This window comes from Melospiza melodia, chromosome 27 (genome assembly GCF_035770615.1).
Source record: "Melospiza melodia melodia isolate bMelMel2 chromosome 27, bMelMel2.pri, whole genome shotgun sequence".
Lineage (NCBI taxonomy): Eukaryota > Metazoa > Chordata > Aves > Passeriformes > Passerellidae > Melospiza > Melospiza melodia.
The window spans coordinates 8,917,430-8,939,932 of NC_086220.1; the positions used below are offsets into that span (position 1 = coordinate 8,917,430).

The 22,503-nt window shown below is 53.6% G+C and overlaps 3 protein-coding genes across 5 annotated transcripts; all 3 read right to left on the minus strand.

The window, feature by feature from the left end:
- Positions 1 to 44: 44 nt before the first annotated feature.
- Positions 45 to 5,369, minus strand: IQCC (IQ motif containing C). 2 transcript variants are annotated; one of them, XM_063177306.1, is made up of 5 exons: positions 5,094 to 5,369; positions 4,937 to 4,996; positions 4,076 to 4,325; positions 3,370 to 3,479; positions 45 to 645 (listed from the first exon to the last, which is right to left on the minus strand). In XM_063177306.1, exons 1-5 carry the CDS (start codon positions 5,352 to 5,354, stop codon positions 541 to 543), a joined length of 786 nt encoding a protein of 261 aa, XP_063033376.1. In that variant the 5' UTR covers positions 5,355 to 5,369; the 3' UTR covers positions 45 to 540. The 2 variants fall into 2 exon arrangements, with proteins under 2 accessions (XP_063033376.1, XP_063033375.1); XM_063177305.1 differs by lacking the exon at positions 45 to 645 and adding an exon at positions 1,691 to 2,055.
- Positions 5,370 to 5,745: 376 nt separating this feature from the next.
- On the minus strand, positions 5,746 to 7,592 carry CCDC28B (coiled-coil domain containing 28B). Its single transcript, XM_063177311.1, has 5 exons — positions 7,074 to 7,592; positions 6,835 to 6,989; positions 6,136 to 6,290; positions 6,002 to 6,024; positions 5,746 to 5,843 (listed from the first exon to the last, which is right to left on the minus strand). The coding sequence occupies exons 1-5, from the start codon at positions 7,226 to 7,228 to the stop codon at positions 5,792 to 5,794; spliced, it is 540 nt and encodes a 179-aa protein (XP_063033381.1). The 5' UTR covers positions 7,229 to 7,592; the 3' UTR covers positions 5,746 to 5,791.
- Positions 7,593 to 9,265: 1,673 nt separating this feature from the next.
- TXLNA (taxilin alpha) lies at positions 9,266 to 22,309 on the minus strand. Of its 2 annotated transcripts, none has more exons than XM_063177292.1 (11): positions 22,179 to 22,309; positions 21,062 to 21,195; positions 18,644 to 18,940; positions 16,531 to 16,622; positions 15,025 to 15,195; positions 14,419 to 14,613; positions 13,122 to 13,241; positions 12,877 to 12,951; positions 12,459 to 12,551; positions 12,186 to 12,281; positions 9,266 to 11,245 (listed from the first exon to the last, which is right to left on the minus strand). In XM_063177292.1, the coding sequence occupies exons 2-11, from the start codon at positions 21,168 to 21,170 to the stop codon at positions 10,958 to 10,960; spliced, it is 1,536 nt and encodes a 511-aa protein (XP_063033362.1). In that variant the 5' UTR covers positions 21,171 to 21,195; positions 22,179 to 22,309; the 3' UTR covers positions 9,266 to 10,957. The 2 variants fall into 2 exon arrangements, with proteins under 2 accessions (XP_063033362.1, XP_063033363.1); XM_063177293.1 differs by lacking the exon at positions 22,179 to 22,309 and adding an exon at positions 22,157 to 22,173.
- Positions 22,310 to 22,503: the final 194 nt, after the last annotated feature.

The window sequence follows — 22,503 nt, forward strand, 5'->3', positions numbered from 1 at the left end:
AACACCCCTAAACCCTTCTGAGCACCCCTAAACCCTTCCAAGCAGCCACTCACTGATCCCAAACCCTCCTGAGCACCCCAAAACCTTCTGGCCACCTCTAAACCCTTCCAAGCAGCCCCTCACTGAGCCCAAACCAAACCCTTCCAGTTATCCTAAACCCTTCTGCCCACCCCAAACCCTTCTGAGCACCCTAAAGCCTCCTGAGCACCCCAAACCCTTCAACCTCACTGATCCCAAATCCTTCCAGCCACCCTAAACCCTTCCAAGCAGCCCCTCACTGCACCCAAACCCTTTTGCCAAGCCCAAACCAACTTCTTCCAGTTACCCTGAACCCTTCTGACAATCAATCCCAAACCCTTCTGAGAATCCCAAACCTTTCCAGCCACCCCAAACCCTTCTGACAACCCTAAACCTCCTGAGCAGCCTCCTGAGCACCCCAAACCCTCCTGTACATCCTCAGGGCTCTCTGATCCTGCAGGATTTATCCCCCAGGATTCCTGGATCAGCACTCGTGTCCCACCCCTGTCCAGGTGCTGTCACCTACCTGTCACAGTTTGGGAAGTCCCAAAGCTCCTGTCCTGTCCTGGCCACCCCTCCCTCAGCCATGGAGACACCAGGAGAAACCAGTGAGCCAGGCAGGAACAGCTTCAGCATCAGGAAAAGATTTTTTTTTTTATTCTCAAAAAATAAAAAGAATTCCAGAATTCCAGAGCAGAAGGATCCACATCTGCTGTGGGGTCGGGGCAGGGGAGAACAGCACCAGTGTGGGAGAAAGTCCCTGAGGGAACCTGGGATGTCCCTGGGATGTCCCTTTGTGAGGGATCTGGGATGTCCCTGAATGTCCCTGGGATGTCTCCTGGGATGTCCCTTTGTGAGGGATCTAGGATGTCCCTGGATGTCCCTTTCTGAGGGATCTGGGATATCCCCAAGGGATGTCCCTTTCTGAGGGATCTGGGATGTCCCTGGATGTCCCTTTCTGAGGGATCTGGGATATCCCCAAGGGATGTCCCTTTCTGAGGGATCTGGGATGTCCCTGGATGTCCCTTTCTGAGGGATCTGGGATGACCCCTGGGATGTCACTTTCTGAGGGATCTGGGATGTCCCTGGATGTCCCTTTCTGAGGGATCTGGGGTGTCCCCAAGGGATGTCCCTTTCTGATGGACCTGGGATGTCCCTGGATGTCCCTTTCTGAGGGATTTGGGGTGTCCCTGAGCTGAAGGAATTGCCAAAAGCACCAGCTCCTTTGTCCAGGAGAGAATTCCCAGAGGCAGAATGAGCCTCACCCCAAGGATCAGGGGATTGCCCTCCCTCCCCACTCTGCACTCCCAAAAACCCCCAGGGACACCCAGGACAGTGCAGAGCCACCCCAGAGCCCAACTCCCACATGGAACCCCCCCAGTTCTGTGGGCAGAGCTCCTTCCTGCAGCTCCTGCTCCTCCACAGCCCCTGCTGGGAGTGCCAACCCTCCTGTCCCACCTGGATCATCCAGCTCAGCCCCAGCAGGATCCCCTGGGATGGGATCCATGGGATGGGGTGGGATCCATGGGAAGGGAAGGGAAGGGAAGGGAAGGGAAGGGAAGGGAAGGGAAGGGAAGGGAAGGGAAGGGAAGGGAAGGGAAGGGAAGGGAAGGGAAGGGAAGGGAAGGGAAGGGAAGGGAAGGGAAGGGAAGGGAAGGGAAGGGAAGGGAAGGGAAGGGAAGGGAAGGGAAGGGAAGGGAAGGGAAGGGAAGGGAAGGGAAGGGAAGGGAAGGGAAGGGAAGGGAAGGGAAGGGAAGGGAAGGGAAGGGAAGGGAAGGGAAGGGAAGGGAAGGGAAGGGAAGGGAAGGGAAGGGATCCCTCCAGGACACTCCCATGGCTGCTGCTGCTCAGTGCTGCTCACACCCAACACCCCCAGCAGGATTTAGCTCCATTTCCCCGGGGTGAGGCACCCCAGCTGTCCCTGTGCCATCAGAGCTGCTGCTGCTGCAGCCCCAGGGCCTCTCCACAGCAGGCCAGGAACTCGGGGATGCTGCTGGCAGGGGCAGCAACTCCCAACTTCTGCCTCAGCAGCAGGAACTGCGGGGAGACACAGCCCGATGTACATTGCTTTGTGTTTTCCATGTGTTTGTTTCTATTTTCTTTTAGATCTCTTTATATTTTCAATTTCCTTTTCTATTGTCTTTGATATTTCTTTCTATTTTCTATTTTATTTTATATTTTCTTTTCTACTTCCTTTTCTATTGCCTTTGATATTTCTTTATATTTTCTATTTTATTTTCTATTTTCTATTTCCTTTTCTATTGTCTTTGATAGTTCTTTTTATTTATATTTTCTACTTTATGTTTTCATTTATATTTCCTTTATATTTTCTTTGATATATTTCCGTTATATTTTATTTTCTTAATATTTCCTTTATATTTTTTATATTCCTTTGATATAGATTTGATACTTTATTTTTTAGCTTTCTTTATATTTTCTTTTATATTCCCTTAATATTTCTTTTATATTCCTTTATATTTTCTATTTTCTTTTATATTCCTTTATATTTTTATATTTTCTTTGATATTTCTATTTTATTTTATATTTTCCTTTATATTTTCTTTGATATTCTTTTAATTTTTAAATATTTTCTGCAATATTTTCCTTTATATTCCTTTATATTTTCTTTGATATTTCCTTCATATTTTGATATTCCTTTCTATTTTTATATTTTCTTTTATATATTATATTCCTTTATATTTTCTTTGATATTTCCTTCATATTTTGATATTCCTTTCTATTTTTATATTTTCTTTGATATTTTATATTCCTTTATATTTTTAAAGTATTTTCCTTTACATTTTCCTTGATATTTCTTTATATTTTCTATAATTTTCCTTTATACTTTCTTTTATATTTCCTTTTATATTTTCCTTTATATTTTCTTTTATATTGCTTTATATAATTTTAATATTTTCCTTTAGATTCCTTTATATTTTCTTTTATATATTCTTGGATATTTCTATTTTATCTTTTCCTTTATATTTTCCTTGATATTCCTTTCTATTTTTTTAAATATTTTCCTTTATATTCCTTTATCTTTTAAAATATTTCCCTTTATATTTTCTTTGATATCTCCTTCATATTTTCTTTAATATTCCTTATATTTTAATATTTTCCTTTATATTTTCTTAGATATCTCCTTCATAGTTGCTTTAATATTCCTTCTATTTTAATATTTTCCTTTATATTTCTCATGCTATTCCTTCCTATTTTTTTTATATTTTCCTTTATACTTCCCTTGATATTTCTGAATTTTTTTTATATATTTTCCCTTATATTTTCTTTGATATTTCCTTTATATTTTCTTTGATTTTCCTCCATATTTCCTTTTCAATCCCCATTCCTCACCTGTTTCCTGCTGGCAATGGCCTGTTGGACCCACAGCAGCTCCAGCAGCAGCCGAGTCCTGAGGGCCTGCAGCTCCCAACGGGGCAGCCCCTGCAGCTCCTCTGGGATTTCTGCAAAAAAATGGGAAAAAACCCCAAAATTCAGTCATGTAGGGGCTGTTCCTGCAGCTCCTCTGGGATTTCTGCAAAAAAAAATAGGGAAAAAAATCAAAATTCAGTCATGTAGGGGCAGCCTCTGCAGCTCCTCTGGGATTTCTGCAATAAAAATAGGGAAAAAAATCAAAATTCAGTCATGTGCTGGCTGATCCTGCAGTTCCTCTGGGATTTCTGCAAAAAAAAACAGGAAAAAAACCCAAAATTCAGTCATGTGCTGGCTGATCCTGCAGTTCCTCTGGGATTCCTGCAAAAAATGGGGAAAAAAAATCAAAATTCAGTCATGTAGGGGCTGTTCCTGCAGCTCCTCTGGGATTTCTGCAATAAAAATAGGGAAAAAAATCAAAATTCAGTCATGTAGGCGCTGTTCCTGCAGCTCCTCTGGGATTCCTGAAAAGAAATGGGGAAAAAAAATCAAAATTCAGCTCTGTGAGCGCTGATCCTGCAGCTCCTCTGAGATTCCTGCAAAAAAATGGGGAAAAAACCCAAACTCAGCCCTGAGGGGGCTTCTCCAACATTCCCAAAATATTCCCAAAATATTTGGTGTCCCTCACCTGTGCTGGCTCCCAGCTCGCTGCTGTCACTGTCCCACTCCAGGGCTCCCTCCTCTTCCTCCTCAGGGCCTTCAGCAGCACCACACACCAAATCTGGGGGGTTTTGGGTGCTTTTGGGGTTTTTGGGGTTTGGGGTTGAGGGCATTATGTTCCCACCCCGCTCTGCTCCACCAGGATTCAACTTGTGGCATTTTTTTCTTTTTTTGTTCTCTGCAGCCTCCCCCGGATCCAAAGGTTTTCCTGGAGAGTGCTGGAAAAAAAAAAAAAAGGAAAAGAGAAAAAAAAATCCCAATACAATGAGAGAGAGTGAAAAAGAAAATATCAATGAAAGTATTAAAATAAAAGAAGATGTATAAGAGAAAATATAAAGAAATATGAAAGAATATATTAAAAGAAGATATGTAAAAGAAAATATTAAACAAAAGAAAATATATAAAAGAAAAGGTAAATAAATTTAAACATACCAAAGAAAATATAAAGGAGGAAATATATATATTATATTATATATATTATATATTATATTATATTCTATTTTATTATAAATATAATATAATATAATATAATATAATATAATATAATATAATATAATATAATATAATATAATATAATATAATATAATATATATTATAATATATAATATATTATAATATATATTATAAAATATATAATATATAATATATAATATATAATATATAATTATAATGAAGTATCAAAAAATCAAAGAAATATCAAAGAAAAATATTAATATACACAAAATAAAATATATTTTTAAAAATATAATGGCTCTGCTGCTCCGGTTTGAGCCATCCCAACCTCTCCTGGGCTCAGGGCAGTGGCGCAGGAGGGGAATCACTCACTCACCTGGGCAGGCCGGGCTGCACCGGGAGCGCCAAATCCTGCGGGGGCAGGGCCGGGAGCGTCCTGCGGGCAGGGGCACAGGGTCAGCGCTGCCACCGGGCACAGCCCCGCTCCCGGTGCCGCTCCCGGTACCGCTCCCGGTGCCCCGGTGCTCACGGACCTCGGGGCCGAAGCGCGGCCGCTGCAGGACGCGGCCGCTCCAGCGCAGCTGCCTCAGGTCGCCCTCGATCTCCAGCACGGCGGCCTCGAACTCCGCCCGCACGCTCCGCAGGCGCCGCCGCAGCAGGAACCCCCTGGCACAGGCCTGGCACGGCCGGGGGCAGCGCTGAACGGGACCGAGCCCAACTGGGCACCGGCACCGAACGCAACCGGGCACCGGCACCGAACCCATCCCATCGCCCGTGCCCAGGGGTGCCCTCATGGAGCTGCCTGCCCGGGGATGCCCGCCCGGGGGTGCCCGCCCGGGGGTGCCCTCACGGAGGTGCCCGCCCCGAGGTGCCCTCACGGAGGTGCCTGCCCGGCCGGGGGTGCCCTCTCAGCCCTCTCCAGATGTGCCACCCCAGGGCTTTCATCCCGAAGTGCCCCGCCCAAAGGCCCCGCCCGCCTTCCCCCTTCCCTTCCCGGCTCCCCGCCGTTCCCCCGGGCCGGTCCCGCACCTGCAGCCGGGTCACGGAGCGCAGGAGCCGCCGCCGCTCCTCGGTCTCAGCCTCAGCCCCGGCCCGCGGGCCCGGCGCGGCCGCCATGGCCCCGGCGCCGCCTGCTGCCGTCATCGGGCCGCGACCGCCGCCGCCATGGCGGGGACAGGGCCGCGCCCGCGCGGGGCTCCCGGGGATGGCGGGGCCGGGGACAGGGCCGGGGTCAGGGCCCCGCGTCCTCGGGGTCCGAGCTCTCGGCCAGGTGCAGCTTCTGTCTGAGAGCGGGTCAAGGGGAAGCGCCAGCACCGTCACTGTCACCGGTGTCACTGCCACCATTGTCACTGCCACCATTGTGATTGCCACCCACACCACCATCACTGCCACCCCTGCCACAGTCACCTCTGCCACTGTCACTGTCACCAGCCAAGGATACATGGAGCTGCTGAGCTCTTCCAGCTGTGGGAGCAAAGGCAGAGCTGAGGGAGCAGAGGGGATGCCAGGCTGTGCCAGGCCTGGCAAGGGACAGGGGTGACAGGGGTGTCACAGGGTGTCACAGGTGCCACTCACGTGTGCCAGCAGCTGGTCCAGGTTCCTGTCAGCCGCCGCCTTCTTCTGCTCCTCAGGGAGTTCCTCCACGCACACGTCCAGCCCGAAGTGCAGCCGCGCCAGCTTCTCCTGCATCTCCCGCACGTGCTCCAGCTGCTCGAAGGAGCACTCCTTCCCTGGGGGCACCAGAACCTTCCAGAACATCCCTGGGGAGCGTCCAGCACAGCCCCAGAGCACCTTCCCTGTGGACCAATCCCAGCACCCAGCCTGTCCCTGATCCATCCATCCATCCATCCATCCATCCATCCATCCATCCGTCCGTCCGTCCATCCGTCCATCCCATTCCTTCCCTTGGATCCAACATTTCCCCCATCCCACCTCTTCCCTGTGGATCCAAAATTCCCCAGCCCCAAAATTCCTCAGTTTGCTCCTTCCCCATGCCTATTCCACCTCATGGATCCCATTCCATGGATCAAATCCCAACCAAAACCATCCCATCCCACCCTATGGATCCCATCCCATGGATCAAATCCCATCCTACCCCAAGAATCCCATCCCATTCCATGGATCCCATGCCATCTCATGGATCCCATCTCATCCCATGGAACAAATCCTATCCCAAACCATCCCACCCCATCCCATGGATCCCATTCCATAGATCCCATCCTATCCCATGGATCCCACCCCATCCCACCCCACAGATCCCCCCCCGTCCCTCACCGAACGCCTGCAGCTTTCCCGAGTGGAAGTCGCTGAGGAGGCTGAGCAGCCCGCGCTCCATCTCGCACACGTCGGACACATCCGTGAGGAAGCTGTGCTGGAGCGGCGCCCCCCGGGAGCCCCCGGCGCCCGCCCGCGCCCGCTCCTTGCTGGCCCTGCCGGGGAACGGGGCGTCAGCACCGGCATCAGTGCCGGCACCGGTACCGGCACGGCCCCCGGTGCCCCCGGGCCGCACTGACCGGCGGGGCCGCGGCCGCTGGCGGGGCGAGGGCAGCGCGGGCAGCGGCAGCGCGAAGGACGCGCTCTTGCTCGGGGGCAGCGGCCGCGGGGCCCCGGCGGGCGGCGGCTGGGCCAGGCAGCTCTGCGGGCTCCGCTTCTTCCTGCGCTCCTCCATGGGGCCGATGGCACCGGGACCGGGACCAGGATCAGGACCGGCACCGGGCGTGCGGCGGACACGGCGTGGGGAGGCTCCTTCCCTGCACGGAGATAACGGGGAGAGGATGAGGATGCCCGGGGGAGCCCCGGGACAAGCGGACACATCCAGGGGCACCGGGACCCCCGGGGACAACGGAGAGGGTCGGGGACACCCAGGATAGAAGGGGACACAGCCAGGGGCACCGGGACACCCACGGGCACCCCGAGCCGCCCCGGGGCTCGCTGGCGGCGGCAGAACCGGAGCAGGAGCTCGGTGCCCGTTCCCGGGGGGCTCCGCGCCCGGAGCATCCCCGCAGGAGCCCGGCCGGGGCCTGAACCGCAGCCGCAGCTCCGGCCGGGCCCCGGCGAGATGGAAAGGAGGATTTCGGCCCCGAAACACCCCGGGGAGAGCGGAGCACAGGGACCGCATGGGGACCGTCACCCCTTTGTCCCGCCGGCCCCCCCGAGCCCCGCGCGGTGCCAGGACCGGGCAGCTCCGGTTCGGAGCCTCTTTGTCCCCTTTGTCCGCCGTCCGGAGCGCCACGGCCGAGACTGACCTGAGCCAGGCCCGCTCCGGCCTCCGGGACCCGAGGGACACCCCGGGCCCACCGGACACCCCGGGCCCACCGGACGCCCCCCGCCCGATGGACACCGATTGCACAGCCGGGATTTGCATTTAAAGGGAAAGGGAACTTCCTCCGGGAGTTCCCTTTCCCTCCGCAGGATCCGCGGACGTGACCCGGGATCGGCCCCGGGATCGGCCCCGGGATCGGCCCCGGGATCGGCCCCGGGATCAGCATCCCGCAGATCAGGAACGGGGCGGGATCCGCTCCCCAGCCCCCGGTTCGTTCCCGCCGCCCCCTCCCGCCCCTCCGGTGTCCCCGCGGGTTTTACCCCGAGTCCCCTCCGGTGTCCCCGCGGGTTTTACCCCGAGTCCCCTCCGGTGTCCCCGCCGCTCCGCGGGATCCGTCACTGCCGGAGCAGCCGGGAAGGGCCTCCAGCCCTGGCGCAGAGCCGGGATTAACAAATCCCGTCCGTCCCCCCCTCCCAGCCCGAGCGCGGCTGCTGCTGTAAATCCCGGCAGGATTTTTAACCCATCCTGGACATTCTGGAGCCGCTGGGGACACAAGGGACCAGCCCGGTTGGTGCCCCCAGGGCCGGGACCCTCGGGGCTGGTGGCTCTTGGTGGCTGCAGCGTCCCGGGGAGGGACACGCCAGGTGACACTGGGGACACCCGAGCAGGGACATCCCATCCACACGGCAGGAAAAGCGTGCAATCCCTCCCTGCCTCCCCCCAGGTCATTGCCGGGGAAAGGAGGAGCAGAGCTCTGGGACGCGGCAGTTTGTGGGGACTGGGACAAGGGCTGTGTGTAGGAACAGAGCTTGTGGGGATTGGGGTACACAGTTTGCGTAGGAACACAGTTTGTGGGGTTTGGGAGCTGTGTGTAGGAACAGTTTGTGGGGTTTGGGAGCTGTGTGTGGGTAGTTTGGGGTCATTGGGAGTGGAGATGTGGGTAGGAACAGTTTATGGGGATTGGGAGTGGGGTACACAGTTTGTGAGGATAGCAGTGGGGCTACATGTAGGGACACACTTTGTAAGGATTGGGGGCTGTGTGTAGGAACCGTTTGTGGGGTTTGGGGACTGTGTGTAGGTTCAGTTTGTGGGGTTTGGGGACTGTGTGTAGGTTCAGTTTGTGGGGATAGCAGTGGAGCTGCCCCCCAATGAGCCCCACTGCGAGCAGCAGGTGAGCCACAGAGTGCCCAGCTGTGCTGACCAAAGGGCACAGAGGGCACACAGGTGCCCTGCATCAATGTGAGGGGTACAAAAATTCGGGTAAAGGACAGATGCTTGCACCCTTCTGAAGAGGTTTGGCGTTACTCTGTGAGGGTTACAGCTTTTGCAAATTGCATGGTGACACTCTGACAGGACACACAGGGAATGTGTGCCCCACAGAGCCACCCCACACCCAAAACCTCCACCCCCGGGTAAAGAACAGAGACACCGGAGGCAGCAGCGAGGTTGGGAGTGTTTCTATTGGATACAGGATACACACAGGAGGTTTCTGTACCTTAACAGGGAAAAGACAGAAAAAAAGGGGGTTTGGTGAATTTCTAAGGGGTTTTGCTTTTTCTGCAGTCCAGATGTCAGCAGCAGCCCTGCTCAGCCTGGCTGGGTTACATTCATGGATCATCCCAGAGGAACCAGCAGGGCTGGAAGACAAAGCCACCACAGCTCCAGGGACTGTCCCAGGGCGTGTCCAGCAGGGCTCTGTCCATGCTGCCCTCCTCAGATCTGGAGAAAAAGGAGATGTGGAGGCAGGTCCTTCATGGAGGGAGATGTGAGAGCAGCTGTGGTGCCAGAAGAGAATCCCAAAAGGATCCACTGGGTGCATCCAGGGTGGGGATCAGCTCCAGCACCACAAAGGCAATGCTGGGAGTGAAGTCTGTCACAAACTGAAGCTGCAGCGAGGTTCCAAGCGAGCCTGATCTTCCAAAGATCAGCGACGAGACAAAGTCCTGACAAAGCAAGGAAAATGCCAAAACCCGGTGCCAGCAGGTGCCACAGCTGTCCCTGAACTCCCTCCCAGCACATGCAGGCCCCAGGGGTGAGGCAGCACTGGGGAGATGCTCTTCAGGCAGGGAGGAAAAGAGGAAATGGGGCTGGGACAGCAGAAGCAGCCCCAGGAGCTGATCCTGGATGGAGCAGCAGCTCCAGGGGCTCACACAGCTCTGAGGTTTGATCCTCCTGCAGCAGCTCCAGGAGCTCACACAGCTCTGAGGTTGGATCCTCCTGCAGCAGCTCCAGGGGCTCACACAGCTCTGAGGTTGGATCCTCCTGCAGCAGCTCCAGGAGCTCACACAGCTCTGAGGTTGGATCCTCCTGCAGCAGCTCCAGCTCACACAGCTCCAGGGGCTCACACAGCTCTGAGGTTGGATCCTCCTGCAGTCCCAGCTCTGTGGATGCCTCCAGGGCTGGGGGGCACCTCCCCAGTCCCTGTGCACAACGATGCCAACACTTGGGAATGAGACCTTTGGGATAACTGTTTAATACACTTTGTGCACGTGTGCGTTCAGCAAAGAGGCAACTGTGAATTATAAGGCGGTTTTGAGATTGGCAGGGCCTGGCAAGAGCAAAAAATTCCCAAGGGAGGGACCAGGCACCTCCTTTTGCTGCTTCTCCTGGTCCCCAGTGCAGACACAGAGCCCATGGAGAGCAGGGAACGGCCTCTGGTGCCCTCAGCTCACACACGAGCAGGGCCAGACCAGGAGCTCCTCCTGCCTGGCAGGGGGAAGAGGGAGATTCCAGTGCTGGGAATGTTCTGGAATTCTCCCAGCTCTGCTGTCACTCCAGAGTGGAGTCCTTGTGGTGGTGGAGGCGTGTCCCTTGTCCCTGTGCCTGTCCCCAGGTCCTTTAGTGAGAGGGACAATCAGCTGAGGCTCCAGATTTTCAATATTCACACAGGCAGGGAGCTGGGCCCTTCTGCTTCTTTCCATAGATATAAAGTGTTGCCCTGCACATTTTTATATATCTTATATATATATATGTATATATATATATAAAATCTTAAAAAAAATCCCTCCAAAAACCTAAACTAGGAAATCTCCCACGCCCAGGAGGGCTGTGTCCTGTCCTTTCCCAGCTGGCCCAGGACAGGGAGAGTGGAATCTAAAGCAGCTCCCAGGTCCCCCTCCCTCACCCAGCTGGGGCTCAGTCAGTGCCCTGCTCAGTCCCGCTCTGCCCCGTGCTCAGTTCTGCCAGGCTTCCTGTGGGATCCTGTGGGCTCTGTGGGGCCTTTCCCGGGCTCAGGGGATCTGCAGCAGCCTCAGAGCTGTCCCGTGGTGGCTCCTTCAGGGGCTCCAGCAGCTCTGTGTGGGCACACAGGTCCTGCACCTTCTTGTTGAGGTCGTTGCGCTCCGTCTGCAGCGCGCGGCACAGCTTCTCCAGGCGCTGGATCTTCACCTGCAGCCCCTCCAGCTCCTTGTCCCGCAGGGTTTTCTGCAGGGGAGAGGCACAGAGGGAGAGATGGAACCCCAGAGGATAGGAGGGGATAGGGATGGGTTTGAAATGCAGGGAGGATGGAGTTAGGTGGGATATTGGGGTGAAATTCCTGCCCGTGGGGTGGCACAGGGTGCTCCAGCTCCTTGTCCCGCAGGGTTTTCTGCAGGAGAGAGGCAGAGAGAGAGAGATGGAACCCCAGGGGGATAGGGATGGGTTTGAAATGCAGGGAGAGCAGGGTTAGGTGGGATATTGGGATGGGATGGCAGGCTCTGGCACAGGGTGCTCCAGCTCCTTGTCCTGCAGGGAGAGAGGCACAGAGGGAGATGTGGAACCCCAAAGGGATAGGAGAGAACAGGGACAGGTTTGAAGTGCAAGGAGAGCAGGGTTAGGTGGGATATTGGGATGGAATTCCTCCCTGTGAAGCTGTAAAGCCCTGGCACAGGGTGTCCAGAGAAGCTGTGGATCCCTGCAAGTGTCCAAGGCCAGGCTTGGACAAACCTGGGATAACTGAAGGTGTCTCTGCCCATGGCAGAGGATAGGAGAGAACAGGGACAGGTTTGAAGTGCAGGGAGGGCAGGGTTAGGTGGGATATTGGGATGGAATTCCTCCCTGTGAGGGTGTAAGGCCCTGGCACAGGGTGCCCAGAGAAGCTGGGGCTGCTCCATCCCTGCAAGTGTCCAAGGCCAGGCTTATCCCAGGACACTTATCCCAGGAGAAACCTGGGACAATTTAAGGTATCCTTGCCCATGGCAGGGGCTGGAATAGGATGAACTTTAAGGTCCCTTTCAACCCAAACCATTCCATGACTGATTCTGGGGAAACCAAGCAAACCCTCAATGCCCAAAGCACCCAGGAGCTTCCTCCTCCTCCCTCTGCACTCACAGAGCACCCAGGCAGGGCCTGTCCTGTCCCCAGCTGCCCCCCAGCCTCCCCTCACCTCCTCTGCCATCTCCAGCAGGGCCTTGTTGCTGCTCTCCCAGCGGGAGCGGTACATGGTGGTCTCCTTCTCCAGCTTCTTGATTTTCTTGGTCATCTACAGGACCACAAATGGAGTCACAAAATGTCCTGATCCCCACAGGAATCAAAATAAACCAAGCCCAGGGAGAGCAGTGCAGTGACATCCCACAGGTCCTCATGTGTCACCCCAAATTTTGGGTGTAGACTTAAAATGAACTGAAATTTGGAGCTGGGGGAAAAAAGCATCACCCACCTTCTCCATCTCCTGTTTGAACGTTGTGAACACTTCACTGCTTTTGGAAAGGGTGTTCTGGAACTCCTCAAACTTCTCAGTGTACAGAGCCAGCTGTGGAGAGACAGGGAGCTGATGGCAGCAGGGCTGGAGAGGGGAGAGCCCAGCCCTGGCACAAGGACAAACAGCAGGAGCTGCTCTGCCAAAGGCAAATTCTGTCCCAGGGAAACATCCTGAGAGCAGAGAGCTCCACAAACTCCTCCTGGCTGATCCCATGACTGCTCCCAGCACTGGGAAACAGCCCCTGAACAAAGGCTCAGCTCACAAAACCAAACCCAGCAAGGATGCTGCTCCTCTTTTCCAGATTAAAGAACTTTGGGTTGTTCAGGGAGGGAGGGAGGGAAATCCCCAAACAAAATAAGCTGAGCAGGGAACTCACCTGCTGCTTGAGGTGGGTCTCCTGCTGCTTCATCAGCTCACACATCCTCTGGGATTCCACAGCTTCCTTCAGCAGCTGGGGAAGGAGGGCAAAGAATTATCTGGGGATGCTCTCCTGCTCAGGAGAGGCACAAGGAGCTCAGCAGAGCTCCAGCCTGGCTCCTGGACATGCCAACATCTGGGATAGCACCCAGGGACCCAGACTGAGACCCCAAAAGTGCCTCAATCAGCTGCTCCAACACTTACAAAATCCTTCTCCCGCTGGTGCCTCTCCTCTGCCTCCTTCAGCATCTCCTGGGCCTGCTGCAGTTTGGCATCCACCAGCTGCTGCTGCAGCTCCTTGTGCTTGAACACCTTGTCAATGTGCTGCAGGGGGACAGCAGAGCTCAGGGCACACCCAGAGCAGCAGGAAAAGCTCCCAGTGCTGACCAGGAAACTCCTCTGCCTGCCCTAAAGGGCTCCAGCCCCTGCCCCAGAGTCAAAACCACCTGTGCCTTCCATTTTAGCTCTTAGAAAAACACAATTCCCACCTTTATAAGAAGAATTACAAGTCAAGAGAGTTCAAGTAGAATAATAGTTAATCACAGAGTGAAAAATAGATTTTTGAAGTTTTTAGAATGAGAGTTCAAGAAGCAAGATAGACTGGACACACTTAGGTTCTTCTTTCTCCTTCTTCTTCTTGGCCTCCATCTCCTGCTGTGATGGTGGCACTTTTAGATTGGTTTAGAGTAGAAATTCACTGTCTCACATAGGTAATAGGTATTGGGAAGTAATTTTAAATATTATAGATGTAGTTTTTAGTATAAAAAGATAACACCAGTGTGCCTCAACCTGACCTGCAAACAGACTAGGGCAAGTCAGAAAAAGAATGTTATAAACAAGAAATAACAAGTAACCTTGAAAACAAAAGTGTCAGGATGCAGGAAATTCCTCTGCCTGCCCCAAAGGGCTCCAACCCCTGCCCAGGGGGCTCAGAGACCTTGGCACAGAGCCCCAGAGCCCTGTGCCTTTGATTTAGCCCTTGGAAAAAACAATTCCCACCTTTATATGAAGAATTACAAGTCAAGAGAGTTCAAGTAGAATGACAGTGAATTTATCACAGGGTGAAAAATAGATGTTTTGGTGTTTTTAGAATGGGGGTTCAGGGGGCAAGATGGAGAAATCTGGGCAGCCTTTCTCCTTCTTCTTCTTGGCCTCCATCTTCTGTGGAGGTGGCACTTTTGGATTGGTTTAGAGTAGAAATTCACTGTCTAACATAGGTAATAGGTATTGGGAAGTAATTGTAAATATTGTAGTGTATTTAAACTACATGTTTAAGTAACATGTAGTTTTTAGTATAAAGACAAGCAGTGAGGCAAGCAGTGTGCCTCAACCCTGCCAAACAGACCTAGGGCGAGCCAGAAAAAATAATGTTAAAAATAAGAAATAATAAGCAATAAACAAAAAGAACCCTGACTCTGCTGACTGCCCAAGCTAAGAAAAACAAGTTTTGTGTATCCCAGAGCCCCTGTGGCCAGCAGAGGTGTGGGAGAAGCTGACCCACCTCCTCCCTGAGCTCGTACTGCTCGATGAGCTTCTTGAGCCTCTCGGCCAGCTCCATGTTCTCCTGGCGCAGCTTCGAGTTGCGCTCGTTGTGCTGCTCCATCTGCAGCTGGATATCGTTCAGGGTCACCTGGAAGTGAGAGGTCACCTCCTTCCTCTTCTCCTCCTCCTCCCTGGCACGCTGCACGCCCTCCTCCTGCGGCAGGGATGGGACAGCTAAGGGAGGAGCTTCCCAAAATTGTGTTTCCAACTTAGCCAGACTCCCATTATTCCTTATATCCATCCCAAAATGATGTCCTTGTGTCCACCACAAAACCTTCCTAAAATTGTGTTCCCCAACCCATTCAGCCTCCCTTTACTCCTTATTTCCATCAGGGGAACTTCCTAAAATGATGTTCCCAATGAATTCAGCTCCCCATGACTCCTTCCATCCCTCAGGAAAGGATTCTGGGTTCTCCCCCTTCCCTCCCTTCAGGGCACAAACCCTGAAACAACAACTCAGACACTGCAGGCCCAACCCCAGACCCCAAGCCCTGTCCCAGAGGGGTGAGGGTGCCCAGGTGGCTCCTGGGGAGGGTTCCAGGGGTGGGCAAGGATCATGGAGCACCTTGAGGGTGCGGTTGTGCCGCTGCAGCTCCCGGCACAGGCTCTCCAGTTTGCTGCGCGCCAGGATGGCCTTGCTGTGCTCGCTCTGCAGGTGATCCTTCTCCTGCACCAGCTGGCTCTGCTTCTTCTGCAGCATCCTCATCTGCTTCTGCGAGGTCCTGTGCTCCTCCAGCTGCCACAGGGGAGCACAGGCTGAGGGGCAGCAGGGCAGAGGCGTCCCCGCCTCAGGGGGACACCATCAGCCCTCCTGAGGGGACACCTGAGGGGACACCACCTTCCCTCCTGAGGGGACACCTGAGGGGACACCACCTTCCCTCCTGAGGGGACACCACCTTCCCTCCTGAGGGGACACCATCAGCCCTCCTGAGGGGACACCATCAGCCCTCCTGAGGGGACATCTGAGGGGACACAATTTCCCCCCCTGAGGGGACACTATCAGCCCTCCTGAGGGGACACCTGAGGGGACACAATTTCCCCCCCTGAGGGGACACTATCAGCCCTCCTGAGGGGACACCTGAGGGGACACAATTTCCCCCCCTGAGGGGACACCATCTTCCTTCCTGAGGGGACACCATCTGCCCTCCTGAGGGGACACAATTTCCCCCCCTGAGGGGACACCATCTTCCTTCCTGAGGGGACGCCATTTTCCCTCCCAAGGAGACACCATTAACCCTCATGAGGAGACACCTGAGGGGACACCATCAGCCCTCCCGAGGGGACACCATCTGCCCCCATGAGGGGACACCACCTTCCCTGCTGAGGGGACAGCATCTTCCCCGCCAAGGGACACCATCTGCCCTGTGAGGGGACACCATCTACCGCCCTGAGGGGACACCATTTTCCCCCCTGAGGGGACACCATCTTCCTTCCTGAGGGGACACCATTTACCCTCATGAGGGGACACCATCTACCCCCATGAGGGGACATCTGAGGGGACACCACCTTCCCTGCTGAGGGGACACCATCTTCCTTCCTGAAGGGACCCTATTTACCCTCCTGAGGGGACACCATCCACCCCTTAGGGGACACCATCTTCCTTTCTGAGGGGACATCTGAGGGGACACCATTTACCCTCCTGAGGGGACACCATCTGGCTGTGCCCCAAGGCCAGCAGCTTTGTGACACCTCAGGGCAGAGCAGCAGTGACACAGAGCCCAAGGGATTTTCTCCTTCCTCAATTCCCACCCTGCTGGAATTGGAAGGAGCTCCACGTTCCCCCAGCACAGTGGAAATGCCACAGATGGGGCACTTTGGACATGCGCAGGCAGCCCCAAACCTCCATCCATGCTTGGAATTCCACCTTGCCTCTGGTTAAATGTGGGATCAGGCTGAAACTGAGCTCTTACAGCCAGATTTGCCAAAATTCCTTCCACAAACACCACCAGACTTCACCCAGCACCACCCAGGCTCTCCTGGGCAGGGATCCCAGGACACCACAAGGCCCCAATGTGACCCTGGAATGTCCCTCCCCAAGGGCCCTCCTGCCTCCCCCAGCCCCAGCACTCACCAGCTCAGCGTATTTCTTGCACAGAGCTGCCAGTTTCTCCTCTGACGTGCTCAGGGTGTTCAGGGTCTGCATCAGCAAAGTGATTTCCTTGCCTGGAAAGGGGACATGGAATGGGAATGGTGCAATAAATGGGATAAAAATGGGTTTACACAGAGATCTGGAATGGAAAGGTGGAAAAAGGAGGGGCTGAGCAGGTTCCCAGGATCTCCCCAGGATCTCCCACGGAGCAGGTGGATTTTGTTGAAAATTTTGGAAGGGAAAACCATCCCTGGGCTGTGCCCAGCAGAAGAGAAACCCACAGAATTCAGAGGCTGCAGTGGGTGCAGAACAGAACAGGAGGATGTTCCCAAACCCATCCAAGGCTCTGACTTCCCCCAGTGGATAAAATCCACTTATCCCAAATTTTATCCATTTTAAATGGAAAAAATCCATTTATCCATGCACTGATATCCCAAGGGACAGCTGGAGCAGGGAATCCTTTACCTAAACCCTTGGGGAGCAGGGAACCCTTCCCCTAAACCCTGAGGGAGCAGGGAATCCTTCACCTAAACTCCTGGGGAGTTGGAAATCCTTCACCTAAACCCTTGGGGAGCTGGGAATCCTTCACCTAAACCCTTGAGGAGCTGGGAATCCTTCCCCATAACCCTTGAGGAGCTGGGAATCCTTTACCTAAACTCCTGGGGAGCTGGAAATCCTTCACCTAAACCCTTGGGAAGCAGGGAATCCTTCCCCATAACACTTGGAGAGCTGGGAATTCTTCCCCTTAACCCCTGGGGAGGAGAGAATCCTTCCCCTAAACCCCTGAGGAGGTGGGAATCCTCCTCCATAACGCCTGGGGACCTGGGAATCCCTCCCCTAAACCCTTAGGGATCTGGGAATCCCTTATTTAAACCCTTGGGGAGCAGAGACTCCTTCATCTAAACCTTTGAGGAGCAGGGAATCCTTCCCCTAAATTTCCTTTTCCCCTGAGGAACAGGAAGACTTTCACCTAAACCCCTGTGGAGTTGAAAATCTCTCCCCAAAACCCTTGGGGAGCAGGAAATCTCTCACCTAAACCCCTGTGGAGTTGAAAATCTCTCACCTAAACCCTTGGGGAGCAGGAAATCTCTCACCTAAACCCCTCAGGAGTTGAAAATCTCTCCCTGAAACCCTTGGGGAGCAGGAAATCTCTCACCTAAACCCCTCAGGAGTTGAAAATCTCTCACCTAAACCCTTGGGGAGCAGGAAATCTCTCACCTAAACCCCTCAGGAGTTGAAAATCTCTCCCTGAAACCCTTGGGGAGCAGGAAATCTCTCACCTAAACCCCTGTGGAGTTGAAAATCTCTCCCCGAAACCCTTGGGGAGCAGGAAATCTCTCACCTAAACCGCTCAGGAGTTGAAAATCTCTCACCTAAACCCTTGGGGAGCAGGAAATCTCTCACCTAAACCCCTCAGGAGTTGAAAATCTCTCACCTAAACCCTTGGGGAGCAGGAAATCTCTCACCCAAACCCCTCAGGAGTTGAAAATCTCTCCCCTAAACCCTTAGGGATCTGGGAATCCCTTATTTAAACCCTTGGGGAGCAGAGACTCCTTCATCTAAACCTTTGAGGAGCAGGGAATCCTTCCCCTAAATTTCCTTTTCCCCTGAGGAACAGGAAGACTTTCACCTAAACCCCTCAGGAGTTGAAAATCTCTCCCTGAAACCCTTGGGGAGCAGGAAATCTCTCACCTAAACCCCTCAGGAGTTGAAAATCTCTCACCTAAACCCTTGGGGAGCAGGAAATCTCTCACCTAAACCCCTCAGGAGTTGAAAATCTCTCGCCTAAACCCTTGGGGAGCAGGAAATCTCTCACCTAAACCCCTCAGGAGTTGAAAATCTCTCACCTAAACCCTTGGGGAGCAGGAAATCTCTCACCTAAACCCCTCAGGAGTTGAAAATCTCTCACCTAAACCCTTGGGGAGCAGGAAATCTCTCACCTAAACCCCTCAGGAGTTGAAAATCTCTCCCCAAAACCCTTGGGGAGCAGGAAATCTCTCACCTAAACCCCTCAGGAGTTGAAAATCTCTCACCTAAACCCTTGGGGAGCAGGAAATCTCTCACCTAAACCCCTCAGGAGTTGAAAATCTCTCACCTAAACCCTTGGCCTTCTTCTTCTCCTGAGCTTTCTTCTGGTCCCTGTCCCCAGCCTCCTCGCTGCCCTTAGAGTTCTCCTTCTCCCCGTTGATCTCGGGGCCCCCCGGCTCCTGCTCCCCGTTCCTGGGGGAGTCACTGCGGCCCTTGTCGGGCTCCTCGGGGGGCTCCCCGTGCCCCCCATCCTCCCCTGGGTTCTCCTGGCTGGCATCCACACAGTAGGTGCTCAGGATGTCCTCCAGCTGCCGGCTCAGCTCCTCCGAGACGTCGCGAGAGGATTTGGGATCTTCCTGGGGAGCTGGGAGTGGAAAAAAAAAACCCACAAAAAAAATTAATTTATTAATTGATTTATTCTCTTCTTGGAGGTTTATGTCACACCCAAAATAGTTCAGCTACCTTTGGAGGTATAAAATCAGCAGGGGTGGTTTCTGTGGGAGTGTTAGAAACCAAGTCCCTGACATCTGTCAAAAGGCAGAATTCCCTCCTCTCTCCTCTTTATTATTTTTTTTTTTGGGGGCTTTTTAGCGTGAGAATGGATTTGAAACCTGGCAAAGAGCAGCTAGAACATCCTGGCAGCAGGCAGGAGAAGGGAACTCCTCCAGGGATACAGAAATAGGGGAAAAACCAGATTTAATAAAAGGTAAAATAAAAAAAATCTTTACAGAGAAGAAAAACCCAGCCAGGTGCAAGAGGTTCTTGCTCCAGGTAAAACGCCTCACAAAAACAATTACTTTATTTATTCTCTTCTTTTTCTAGTAAATTGCTCAGACAATTTTTGCCTCCTGTCCAACTGCCCATCCTTAAATTTGAGGTGAAATCCCCCAAGTCCTATGAGATTTCTTTTTATGTAATTAAAGACAGAACTTTCTGAGCTTATTTCCTTTTTAAGGGGACAAAAGACAGTTTTGTCACTCCATCAAGGGGGCACATTGCTATAAATTGAGGTTTTGCTCCCTCCTCTCACCCTGCAGGGAATGGGAGCTTTTTCCTGGCTGGATAAATTGCTTTGTTCCATTCCCACCAGCCTCTCCTTTGATCAGCAGAGCATGACCAAGCCCCTGACATCTGTCAGGAGGGAGAATTCCCCCCTCTCTCCTATTTTTTTATTTTAAGGAAAGCAGGTTGTGTGTGAGCTTTTCCCTCCCAGAGGAATTGGAAGATCCAGGGCTGGGATTTTTAGCATGAGAATGGATTTGAAACCTGGGTAGGAGCAGCTGGGAGCAAACAGGGATGGAGCAGGCAGAATCCTGGATCCTGGCAGCAGGCAGAGGGGAGCTCCTCCAGGATGCATACACACAGAAATAGGGAAAAAACCAAGATTTTTCTGCCCTGGAAAACCAGGATTTTCTGCCTGGAAAAACGGGATTTTCTAGCCTAGAAAACCAGGATTTTCTGTCCTGGAAATCCAGGATTTTCTGGCCTGGAAGCCCAGGATTTTCTGCCTTGGAAAACCAGGATTGTCTGGCCTAGAAAACCATTATTTTTTTTTACCCTGGAAACCCAGGATTCTCTGCCCAAGAAAACCTGGATTTTCTGCCCTGGAAACCCAGGATTTTCTGGCCTAGAAAACCAGGATTTTCTGCCTGGAAACCCAGGATTTTCTGGCCTAGAAAACCAGGATTTTCTGCCTGGAAACCCAGAATTTCCTGGCCAGGGAAACCAGGACTTTCTGCCCAGGAAAACCTGGATTTTCTGATCTGGAAAACCAGGATTTTCTGGCTTAGAAAAAGCAAGATTCTCTGACCTTGAAAACCCAGGATTTTCTGCTCTGGAAATCCAGGATTTTCTGCTCAGGAAAACCAGGATTTCCTACCCTTGAAAAATCATAATTTTCTGCCTGGAAAACCAGGATTTTCTGCTCAGGAAACCCAGGATTTTCTGGCCTTGAAAAACCACAACTTTATGCCCAGGAAATCCAGGATTTTCTGGCCTGAAAGCCCAGGATTTCCTGCCCTTGAAAAACCACTTTTTTTTTTTCCCAGGAAACCCAGGTTTTTCTGTCCTGGAAAACCTAGATTTCCTGGTCTGGAGACCCAGGATTTTCTGGGCTGGAAAAGCAGAATTTTCTGGGCTGGAAACCCAGGATTTTCTGGGCTGGAAAACCAGAATTTTCTGCCCTGGAAACCCAGGATTTTCTGTCCTGGAAAACCTAGATTTCCTGGTCTGGAAACCCAGGGTTTTCTGTCCTGGAAAACCTAGATTTTCTGCCCTGGAAACCCAGGATTTTCTGGGCTGGAAAACCAGAATTTTCTGTCCTGGAAACCCAGGATTTTCTGGGCTGGAAAACCAGAATTTTCTGCCCTGGAAACCCAGGGTTTTCTGTCCTGGAAAACCTAGATTTTCTGCCCTGGAAACCCAGGATTTTCTGGGCTGGAAAACCAGAATTTTCTGCCCTGGAAACGCAGGATTTTCTCCCCACCTTCTGGGGGAGCTGCAGCCTCTGGTGAGTCTCCCTCTTCCAGCCCCATCCCGCTGCTCGTTCTGGAAGGACGTGGAGCTGCCTTGGCCTCCACTCCCTGGTTCTTCATCACAGCCTTTGCACCCTCTCAGGCTCTGCAGAGACACAAGGGAGAGGTTTTGAGGACATCTGCAGGATTTTAGGAGTCAGGAGGAAGGAGCAGCTCAGTGCTGAGGAAAGCATCTCTTGATTCTCAGTTGTGTCAGGATAATTCCTGCTGGAATCTCCCAACCCACAGATAACAGAATTTTCCCACTGGGAATATCTCCCTCAACCCTTTCTGTCCTTCCCAAATCTGGGATTTCAAACCTGACCCAGAAATCAGAGCTGGCACAACACAGAGCTCAATTCCTGCTGAATTCCCTGCCTGAAATCCCAGCTCATCCTCATCCTCATCCCCGGAGAGGTTTGGATGTTCTCAGCCTTCCCTTTATCCCCCTGATGAGGAGCTGGGGGTGCTGATGCTGCCGGTCCCGAGGGAAAGAAGAGTCCCCGGTTATACCGGGAGTTACCGGGGCTCCGGGAAGGCAAACCCGCGGGCACAGCGGCGCCAGAGCCCGGCCCGGGGCAGCACCCACGTGTGGGTGTCCGGGGCAGCGCCCTTCGCCTTCACCGGCACCTGCCCCGCGCCCCGGGCGCTGCTTTTCCGCTGCTGCTGCTGCACCGGGGCAGCTCCGGGGCCAGAACCGGGCACGGGGGCGAGAACCGGGGGCCGATAATAACAGGGATACAGGGGTGATAATAACCAGGATATGGGGGCGATAACCGGGATACGGGGGCGATAATAACCGGGGTACGGAGGCGATAATAACCGGGGTACGGAGGTGATAATAACCGGGGGACGGAGGGATAACGGGGTTCGGCGGTGACCCAGCCCCGCAGCCCCGGGAGCCCCCGGCCCATGGCTCGCTCGGCACCGGCAGCCCCGGCCCGCCCAGCCCAGCCCCGCTGCCCGCGGTCCAACGCCCCCCCAGCCCCGTTATAGCCCCGGGCGCGGCCCAGCTCCCGCCTCCGCCCCCCCCGTTAAAGCGGCCCCGCGCTGCCCCCTCCCCGAACCGCCGTGACGTCACGCGCGCACCCCGTGACGTCAGCGCCGGCGGTCTGACGCAGGTGTCGCCTCGCTCCTCAGCCAACGGGGGCCCGGCGCATCGGCGGGGCGCTGGGTGCCGGTGCCCGGCCGGTGCCGCTGTGGCGGCGGTTGTGGCGGTTCCGGCGGTACCGGCGCTGAGGGAGCGGCTCGGCCCGGGGCCTCCAACGGCCGCGCGTGCGCCCGCCCGCGCCGCCGCCCAATCAGCGCCCGCCGCGCGGGGGCTGCCGGGAAGCACCGGGGAGACGCGGCAAGCACGGCGGGCGGCGCGGAGGGGACTACAGCTCCCGGCATGCTCAGCGCGGGGATCCCATAG